The 11,112-nt window shown below is 36.1% G+C and overlaps 1 protein-coding gene across 2 annotated transcripts; it reads left to right on the plus strand.

The window, feature by feature from the left end:
- The first annotated feature begins 596 nt into the window (after positions 1 to 596).
- Positions 597 to 9,462, plus strand: LOC117342347 (ATP-dependent RNA helicase eIF4A-like). 2 transcript variants are annotated; one of them, XM_033904489.1, is made up of 10 exons: positions 597 to 874; positions 3,011 to 3,068; positions 3,435 to 3,582; positions 4,006 to 4,145; positions 4,497 to 4,662; positions 5,035 to 5,144; positions 5,671 to 5,814; positions 7,332 to 7,469; positions 8,078 to 8,247; positions 8,456 to 9,462. In XM_033904489.1, exons 1-10 carry the CDS (start codon positions 612 to 614, stop codon positions 8,598 to 8,600), a joined length of 1,482 nt encoding a protein of 493 aa, XP_033760380.1. In that variant the 5' UTR covers positions 597 to 611; the 3' UTR covers positions 8,601 to 9,462. The 2 variants fall into 2 exon arrangements, with proteins under 2 accessions (XP_033760380.1, XP_033760381.1); XM_033904490.1 differs by lacking the exon at positions 597 to 874 and adding an exon at positions 1,342 to 1,463.
- The last annotated feature ends 1,650 nt before the right edge of the window (positions 9,463 to 11,112 follow it).

An 11,112-nucleotide genomic window follows, 5' to 3' on the forward strand; every position in this document is an offset into this window, starting at 1 on the left:
CCTAATTTAGTTACGTAGTCAACCACGTTATTTGATATTTTGAATATCAAAAAGGTCAATAATGATTTCTGGATTAAATGATCAAAACGGTAGTTAATTTCACATTACTACATCAGCTATGCAGAATTACTGATATTAAAAATACATTTTAGAAACTCATTGTTATGTTAATCCTGTTGTTACGTATTTCTCAATTTGTTTTTATCAGAAACATGTGAATTGTTTTTAATGTACTAATTAACTGGCATTCGTATTGAAAGTGAAAATATTTTTTATCAAATTCAAAAAGGTCCTTTAATCTGTAGCACTTCGATCATCGGCGTATGTTGAAATACTTACTAAGGTTTATTTATAACATACCAATACTGTGCTATTTCGCAATATCTTGGCAGGAGATCAATAATTATGTGAACAACAATTTCTAAACAAAATGAATACATGTCATATTTATAGATATCACCAAGCCGATACCCAAGGTCAAATTAAGCATTTCGAAATAACATTTGAACCCGATCAACCACGGTATATAAGGTTCGGGGAAGCTCGCAACCTTCATTCTAAAACGAACAAACTCATTAAAAACACTTAAATTAAGTAGTACTGAAAGTCTAATGAGCCTTTCAAAAGCTGAAGTGAGAACAGAAACCTCCCAATCTCTTCGGGACCAGGGAAAAGGTTACGGATTTCGGGGGGAGGGTGAGCGTAGCCCACCAAGGCGAAACAAAAAGTTTCGAAAGCCCTCTCCTGAATTTTGGGATGATGGAGCTGGGAGATGCGCGGGACACGTCCCATCGGAGGGCTACCCTAAAAACTCCGAGGGGACAGCTTGGGCTGACGAGGACCCGAATGGCTATACTAATCTCCATAACGAAAGGTAAGTTAACCAAAGCATGTTTTAACGTTATGTTCTTAGGCAATTTAACATATATTGGCCTATTTTATTGAAGACACCGAAAAACTAAAACGTGATTTTTTTTTCACAGAAAAATAAATCTACACAATATTATGATAGCTAAGTCATATTTACTTTAACTCAGAACAAGGCAGAATCATTCTGAAATAATAGTATACAAAGATATATATGCATCAAAAATTGTTTAATATTTCACGTAATGCGCAAAATATTCAACCTATAAAAATATCCCCGCCCACTTTTCTGACGTCACGTGTTAGACGAAAATGGCCAACCCCAATATCAATGAAGTATTCGTCCGCCTAGGAGAAATAATATAGTGCGCTCGTAATCGTTTTGATATCGATATAAGCATTAGATAAAAATGGTCTTTGTCAGCTATTTATGTAATCATTATATTCTGAACATAAAAATTTGGTCTGTTTTGATATGCAACGTGAAATATGTAATTGGATGTTCTTCCGCCAAACCACGGTGAGATAGACGGTTCTTTCCTTTCTTCGCGGTACTTCAGCGAGAACATGTCATATAACTGTTCGGATGAAAATAGGTGAGAGAATTTGTCGTCATTTCTAGTCAAAAATATGATATCAATGTTTATATGAATATATAAGATATTAAACCTTATATATATGTTTACAATTTTCGAACAAACACTATAATAATGGTTTAAAATGTGTATTTCCCGAGGTTGATTCATCAGCCGGTGTCATGGCCGCCGATCAGCACGTGTGACCCATATGGTTACGACCAAAATACCATAAAATATGAAGATCTAGTGAGAACATAGCACTAAGTAGTGGTCGATCGGTGTTTATTTAGATGCGATTTATGTAATCTATGTGGGACAAGAGCATATTTCTGTTCAGTGTTGCGCATTTCCTCACATTTACTTGGGCCTTGTTCGCGATCGCCTATGCTAAAAATTTCGCAATGTATTTTGACATTTCGGACATCGCTTCCATATAGGCCTAGACAGTTGCACGGATTTACGAATGCTCATTCAGCTCTTTACTTCATTTAACGTATATGCTTACATTCATCCTTATTCATTACATGTACTCCATAAATCAACTTCTGATAATGGCACTGAATACTTCTCACGTGGCGGAAGAATGTTAAATCGCCATTTTAAATGAGATGAGTTTCAAATTTTTTCCTAAATCACCACCAGGCCTCTTAGATTACAGTGTTCTTTAATAAAGTGAGAAAGTATTGCATGGATAAATAATTTACATAAGATGTAACACTAAATTATATAAATAAATATGGACTAAAGAATTCATCAACCCAGGAAAAAAAGGGGGGGGGGGGGATTAAAATGAAGCATTCATTCAACGTGAAAATTATTCAGCTGTTTAATGTAGTTAGAATTGAGAATTCTATAGTAGGACTAGCTAAGGGTATTGTGCATAGCCAACACCATCAGGTGAAAACTGGTTATTCAGAAAACATGTATAACTTTTTCACGCAAAATTAGTTGTATATTATCGTTAGAGGATGAAATAATAGGAAAATGTTGACAAAAGTGAAATTTGTCCTTTTCATTTTAGTTGCCAAATAATTTGTTGGTGTTCACAAGTCTGCAGTGTTCTCATTTCATGAAAGATTAATTTTCTTACTTGCACATATGTTAACCTTTACTTATGTATCATGTCAACCTATACAGTTTCTTGGGGGGGGGGGGGGGGGGGGGGGGGGGGGACTGGCGAGAAACATCACAAACCACACTTATTTCCAAGTGCACAATATCAAAAACAGTAGCTGAAGTGACAAGGCTTTCTGCATATGAATGAAATACATAAACCATGTTGGCGCATGCATGCACATCTTTTAAAACTAAAAATCAATGGTCAAATGGATGCCCTAGCTTACAAAGCTACTTCTGATTATAAGCATCAAAAGCTGTTAATCACCAATTTAAGATTTCTTAGAATCAAAGACAACAGATCTAAATTCCTGAAAAGGGCACACTCGGTTCTAATTGCAAAATTCTAATATTTTAACACTACGAGGGAGGTCTAAACTTGTTAAATGTTGATATTCTGCACAAAACAACTATAACATGATTTCACATTGCCTTTCTTTTTTCTCCAGGTCTCAAAAAGAGGCTGAAGAGCAATATCAGGATGGAGGTATTCAGCCAATCGTCCAGGTACAACATGTCTCTTCTGTTGGAGTCATTTTTCAGCCATATTGACGGGCACACATTTCAAAATTGTTAATATTGAAAGACTGTATTTCTTGGGGCAAACTATTATAAAGTATTTTACTCAAATTTAGTAAATCAAAGGAATATTTCCATTTAGTTTCCAAAAAAGAAATGATGTTTACAAATATTTTAAGCCATGTGACAGGATTCAAGATATCAAATTGGTGCTTGTTAAAATTAGCCAGGTAAATATTGTAAGGAACCTCGAAACTATGGTCACTCTGAATGTTGAATTATTTCTGAAAGACATCTAGGAAACATTTAATTCCTGTATCCCTAATTTATACAAATTGTTGATATGAATTGCAGACCTCTGAGAACAATGACTATGTGGTGGATGTCATTGAAAGCTTCGATGATATGAACTTGAATGAACCATTGCTCAGAGGAATTTATGCCTATGGTTTTGAAAAGCCTTCCGCTATTCAGCAGAGAGCCATCAAACCCTGTATTGATGGTGAGTTGTCTAGATAAAATGAATGGAGTTCAGGGAATTGAGGGGGTTGGATGTATCATGTTCTTTACATTAACCCTGGGGAAACCATTTAACAATTATGTATACTGGTATTTGTACTACTGTAGTCACTTAATCTTTGAGCAATTTTTTTTCATTTAATATTTGAAGTAATCATGCTTTAAAGAGATGCATATTGTGAAGGGGTGCATATTCATTTTCATTTGTCAAAGAAAGGACATTTTGTCAGTTTAATAATCCCTGTGGCAACTTGAAGTCATTTGATCAGAGGTTGGAAATAATGAAGTAATATTGCAAATCAGTGATTTATGTCAATAATGTAATGGACTTATAAAAGTTTCTACTGTATATGTATCTTCATGCTGATCTGAACCTTCAAACATAGGGATTGATATATTTGTTCAGGAGTTGATGTGATTGCCCAGGCCCAGTCTGGTACAGGAAAAACTGCTACCTTCTCCGTAGCAATCCTTCAGAAACTTGATGTAAACAGCAAATACTGCCAGGCTTTGGTCCTGGCTCCAACTAGAGAGTTGGCACAGCAGGTAAAGATAACTAGCAACCTCATTTCTCTCGGTTGAATAATTTTGTATTACATATTCATTGGAATTGTTTTGGTGTTAAATTATGCAAATACAATTAAATTGTAAAGGAACTTCTGTTTTGTCAATGCCTGAACTTAAAAAAATAGACTTGAAATGTTGTGATAAAAAACGTTGAATATCTTTGATGTGCGGCAAAGATTGTAACGAAATACTAAAAACGTGAATTATATGTTTTGCTGTTTTCACCGAGATGCAATATCTCATAATAATACATAATGATTTACAGACTCTAAATACATCCATGTAAGTATGGTCGTCAGTGACTTAAGTTTTACTTTGGATACTTTGTAGATCCAAAAGGTGGTGGTCGCTCTTGGAGACTACATGAATGCCTCCTGTCATGCTTGTATTGGTGGTACCAATGTGCAGGCTGATGTAGCCAAGCTGAAGGCAGGTGTACAAATTATCGTCGGCACCCCAGGCCGAGTCTACGATATGATCCAGCGCAAAGCATTGGGTAAGATATCTTCATCATTTCTTGGTGTTGTTGAGTTATCAAATTTAAGCAAATAAAATTACAAATTAACAAGTTTTTCTTATGCCTTGATAAAATATGCATTTGTCATTGATTTTGTAATATTTTGATTAGACATTTCTCAAAGTTTGTGGAATATCAAGACTTGATCGATTCCTTTTCCTGAGAATTGAATTTATGATACAGTCTTCATGATGTGAAGTAATTTTCTACAGTTTTGGAAACCAACAAATCTGGTTGTATTCACCATTTTGTCACAAAAATATATATAGACTTTCAAAAGTCTCTGGTCTTGTCTTGAAACTCAGAACTGAAGTTTGGAGGTGAACTTATTTCATATTGTTCTATCTACAGATCCCTCAACCATTGACCTTTTCATCCTGGATGAGGCTGATGAAATGTTGTCCAGAGGTTTCAAGGATCAGATCTACGACATTTTCAGGTTCTTGAAAGAATCTATACAGGTAAGAATGTATTATTTGTGGTAAATTTATGTGATATAAACCTTCCCAAAAGCACCAGACCTTAATTTTGTGTGTGGGCTCTGGCCGTCAAGTGGAAGGAGATTAAAATTTGTGCCAATTGGGTGAGGCGTGTTGACATCGAGTGTCGCAAATCTCAAACTGGTGCCTTACAATTCTTTCTATGTAAAAATAACATTGTGAGGAAAACTACACTCAAACCTGACTAAAACTTTATAAGCAGGTTCATACTTCATAAATTGTTACAAAGGAACTCAACATGTGAATCTTTCTTGACAAGCTTTCTTTATATACATGTGGTCTTTTACGCAGTTTTGACTTGTCACTGTATCAAATTTGACAAAGAGTTTTGAAGTTGACCAGATTTTGTCAATGTATTACTGATATTGAATTATCTGGAAGTTTTAACCTTGATGTTAGAATTGAAATAATTAATTGCATGTTTCTGACAATGACCCATTAATGTTTCCTATTCATTTACTGATTTCATCAATGATTTCTCTTGCAGGTCATCCTGTTGTCTGCTACAATGCCTAGTGAGGTTTTGGAAGTTACAACCAAGTTCATGCGGGATCCTGTCCGCATCTTGGTGAAAAAAGATGAACTTACCCTTGATGGTATCAAACAGTTTTATGTCAATGTCGAAAAAGAGGTAAGCTGGAACATTGGATCTAAATATTTTGTTCAGAATTCAGTGAATATAATAAAGTGATAACTATTGATCAGATTATGTAAAATTTGTCAGTTATGATGTATAGCTTGCTTGCATGATGTACCTTCCCAAAAGCACCAGACCTTAATTTTGTGTGTGGGCTCTGGCCGTCAAGTGGAAGGAGATCAAAATTTGTGCCAATTGGGTGAGGCGTGTTGACATCGAGTGTCGCAAATCTCAAACTGGTACGCGACAGTAATTACCAGTAATTTACCTTTCCTTATTCTGTGCAAATTTCACATACATTGTAAATGATTTCTGATGATATCAATGATCTTTCAAACAAATAATACCTATATATAGTCTTTTTGCCGAATTTGCTTTTGAATAAAATTTGTAGATGAATAGTTTAGAAAATCAAATTATGGATTAAACTTTTATACTTGTACAAGATAGAAAGGGTATGTGTTTTCTTGAAAAATCCTGCTTACATACTATGAATACTTCCTCTATAAATTTCATAATTGATCATTGCCATTCTTAATTGATAAAGGGAAGTATCAACAAAAACATTAACCTAAATGGAGGAAAATGTTGTGGATATGTTTAAAGGCATTTAGTTGTTTTTAAATGTTTTAATGCTTTTTAATTTTAATTTACTAGCTATATTGTTTATTTATTAATTGTTGAAGTCTTGAAAAAATCCATTTTATTGTCAAACCACGATTTATCACAAAAAATCATGACTGATTTAGTCATAATAAGAGGTAAAGCGACTTATCATGGTTAAATTGTATTAAAATCAAAACAACACTAGTGCCTTGTATCTTGAACAGTAGTCTTGTTAACTTTCTTCTTGAGAATGTTGAAGAAATATGTTTATTGATATAGAAGGATTATAGTAAATGCAATTTCCTGTAAAAAAAAATGGTTACCATTGCTAAGATGTGGTAAAAAATGTTATCTTCATAGAGAAAGGTTCAGTTGAATCCAAATTAATGTGCAATTTGATTTAAAGTCCCTTAGAATATTACCAAAATGGGTTATGAACTAAGCTCATATAAAATAAAAGTTTGGAACTTGTACTTCCAAAGTGCGCCAGACCTTCAAGTTGTGTTGGCTCTGGTCGTCATGTGGAATGCTATTAGAATCTGTGCCGTTTAGATGAGATGTTGATATCAAGTTAATAGTCACGTCTTAATCAATTGGCACTGTCACATTACACAGACTTCTTAAACCCACTTAAATAATGTCCACTTAATAATGTCCACTTGCATGAAATTGAAAGTTTTTCATACATTTCAGAAATTCTTGATAATCAAGTTTTGGGGTGGGGTCAAATTGACTTCTATGACTGAGTTTTTAAAACCTGATTCAATTTGGAAGGGCTGTGGGTTTAGTTTAGCAGGATTGTTAAGCTTTGAATGTGTTAAACTGGTAATATATAGTACCACAACAAATGAATGATGCCAGTAAAAATGAAGAGATGCTTCTTACAAATTGATTTTTTTTAACAGGAGTGGAAGCTTGACACCCTCTGTGACTTGTACGAGACATTGACAATCACACAAGCTGTCATCTTCTGTAACACGAGAAGGAAGGTGGACTGGCTCACCGAGAAGATGTTGGCAAGAGATTTCACTGTCTCATCCATGGTAAGTAATTTGTGATGTTTTTAAACTGTCTAGTGTATTTTAAGAGCTTTCCAGCGAAATATTTTTTTTTCTTCCAAGGCAGGGATTGGGAAGGCCCAGTCAAAGTATGGGCCAATTATACTGTTATAAAAATTCCTATGGGCAATTCACTTTTTGTCTATGTAAGGCTAACAAATTTCTGTGGGCCATAAGGATATTTTTTTACGTGTCTATGGCCTATGTCCTTCCTAAAATTGTCTAGAATACTTTTGAGGGCTTTTACAATGCATCTAGCTAATGTGGTCTTGAGGGTTATCAAACAGGAGTTCCTGAAAGAAGTGATGTAATTCAAACAACACTGTGGGATAAGACACTTTTCTCATTTGCCAGCTATTGATAGAATTTGTAAATCTGGAGTCCTCCCATAGGAAATATTTTCCTGGATTAGAGATTTGTATATTTAGACCGGTGTTCTGAAGGATGATACACAAAAAATGTCTATATATCACCATCAAATAGGAAGTAGTAATTGATACAGTTGATGTCATAGAGTGAATTTAACTGAAAACTGAAAAGTCCAATTTCAAGGATTCCTACTTGATAAAATGTTCTGAAAATTTTGTTTTCAGCACGGAGAGATGGATCAAAAGGAACGTGACGTGATTATGAGGGAGTTCCGTACTGGCTCTAGCCGAGTTCTCATCACTACAGATCTGTTGGCCAGAGGTATTGATGTTCAGCAGGTGTCCCTGGTCATCAACTACGATCTCCCCGCTAACAGGGAAAACTACATCCACAGGTAATGTAGACAATTTTACTGGTGTTGTATTTATAGCTCTTGTTGTCACGACTCTGGCTGTGGAACCCCAAATAAATTATTGCTGCTACTTAGAAGTAATATATGCACGAAGGATTCCTCAACTTCATTCTTTAGAATTCAATCAGAAAACAGTTGAAAGTTATGAAATTGTGACAGTTCTGACAGAATTATTTCTTTTTGATTTTAGAATCGGTCGTGGTGGACGATTCGGACGTAAAGGAGTGGCAATAAACTTCATCACATCGGAGGATAAACGTCCATTGAAGGACATTGAACAATTTTACAATACAAACATTGAGGAAATGCCTATGAATGTAGCAGATTTGATCTAGATATCGCAATCGAGGTCGGAGTCAAGTGGAAGATATAGCATCTTATCAAAGTGTATATCGCTGTTGAGGCGTGCACACAACGTGGACTATTATCATTGTCTATTGACACTGTATACCGCAAATATTTTTGTGCCCGGAATATGAACATTTTGGGTGTTCCTTGAGGAAATCTGACATTGTATAATATAATATTACTAGTGCGTACCTTTATCAGGGTGAGCCAGGTTTTATGGTGTCAGATATACTGAGGACTTCATTAAAAACCGTTAGTGGTTGATCCTATTATTTGTAATTACAGGAGTACACATTTTTATAGGTATTTAACACTATCGATAGTGTTATCTCTCGGACATTAAATTATTTTAGCAGTGCTAGGACAGATTGGTGCCTGGAAAGAATTTTTTTTTATATATAAACATTTTGTTCTCGTGATAAATTTTTTTTTTTTTTTTGTGTAAATTTATTGAAACTTGACAGGTGCAAATTGGTGGTGTGGTCAAGTGATCAACGATTGTTCAGTGTTTTATTTATAGTGTCTCTCTACAGTGAACTTGTTGGCACTTAGCTGCAGCACAAATTACAACTATTTCCGACTTGCTACATCAAATTAATGCTTATCTGTGCTATAATCGCATACTGTGAAATACTGATCAATCTGTTTTGAGTCTTTTTCCTTATTTTCATTTCTGACAATAAGAACTTTGTACCGCGTGCTAGTAAACAACACGACATGTGCTGGTCGAATCCTATGTGGAAAAGAACACTGTTCTGGGCATACAACACCTGCCAACCTGTAAGTTATGTGACATGTGAAAAAGATTCAAGCCATAGATGTATTAAAAATTGTTGTACAAACTACAAATCCATATTCCGATTTGTTATTTGATACAGTACCATACATGTATCGATTACTTTTTCCATTGTTTTTTCTGGCCATTTAATTATTAATTAAGGAGGAACGTGGGATTGTGGAATTAAAGATGACATACTGATTTGGAAGATTTTATGACTGCATAACCAATTGTAAAAAGTAAACAATTGGAAATGGTAGCTAACTTTAGACCACTATATAAAGGGAGTAATAACGGGCAACTTCGATTTTGATATGTGAATACATTTAATGGTTGTCTGCCACAAGTCTTAAAGTGACCAATTGCAGTCACCTTTGTTGTGTGTCTTCAACAATTTGGGTACATTTTCAACATCTTGGTAACAAAGGCCCAGGGTCATGATATTGGGCCAATAACATACTGGGATGGAGGGCTACAAAGTTAGTTCAACAGAATGACCTTGTCCTAATTTCAAGGTCAGAGGACGGAGATGTGTTTAATGTGGGTTTAAAAGCAAAACATCTACCAATGTACACATCAGAACTTTGGTGACCGTTAAGGTCCCTGGGCCTTTTGTTGTGTATTGCAATCATTAAATTTTAATTGATGACAATGTTGCTGACTTAACCCAGGCATATGACCAGTGAAGTACAACCTGAAAAGAATGATCATGATTGTCTCAACAACCTGATAATGGAGGGTCTTGCTGGAGTTTCCATTTCATACCCAGATTGAAGAATTCTATTATTGTGCCTGATAAGGTGAAATTAAATAATCATCAATCTAATATAAAATGAAAATTAACGTGATATTCTGTTTATCACACTTGTTATGTTTCCAAATATTTCTGAAAGCATTTTATGAAACCGATTCAAAGCCAAAACCGTAATTTCACTTGCTGCCATGTCTCTGGTTAGGTCAGAATTCATATGACAACATGCTTTTTTGCTGGGTTTATAGCCTAGTGAACTCCCAGGGTCATGTTTAGGCGGGGTCTTGCATAGTTGGTGACTACCTCATTGAGTATCATACAGGTGGCTCGATGCATGCCATCCAGAGCATTATGTTTGTGTCTTGCCAGAGGATACAACCACGTGGGCACAGACTGGTCCGTTTCTCAGCTTCCCAAGAAATCGAAACCATAAATCTTCACCTGATGCTACGTAGTCCAACACTTGCCGACTGAGCTATCTCAGCCCTCTGATGATAAGTGTGATGCCTTGTAAGCCATGAAATGATGGGAACCTACAGCCAGTCTCTGCCAGGTGTTGCCTACAGCCAGTCCCTGTCAGGTGTTACCTACAGCCAGTCCCTGTCAGGTGTTACCTACAGCCAGTCCCTGCCAGGTGTTACCTACAGCCAGTCCCTGTCAGGTGATACCTACAGCCAGTCCCTGTCAGGTGTTGCCTACAGCCAGTCCCTGTCAGGTGTTACCTACAGCCAGTCTCTGCCAGGTGTTACCTACAGCCAGTCCCTGCCAGGTGTTACCTACAGCCAGTCCCTGCCAGGTGTTACCTACAGCCAGTCTCTGTCAGGTGTTACCTACAGCCAGTCCCTGTCAGGTGTTACCTACAGCCAGTCCTTGTCAGGTGTTACCTACAGCCAGTCCCTGTCAGGTGTTACCTACAGCCAGTCTCTGCCAGGTGTTACCTACAGCCAGTCCCTGCCAGGTGTTACCTACA

Source organism: Pecten maximus, chromosome 14 (assembly GCF_902652985.1).
Source record: "Pecten maximus chromosome 14, xPecMax1.1, whole genome shotgun sequence".
NCBI classification, from domain to species: Eukaryota; Metazoa; Mollusca; class Bivalvia; order Pectinida; family Pectinidae; genus Pecten; species Pecten maximus.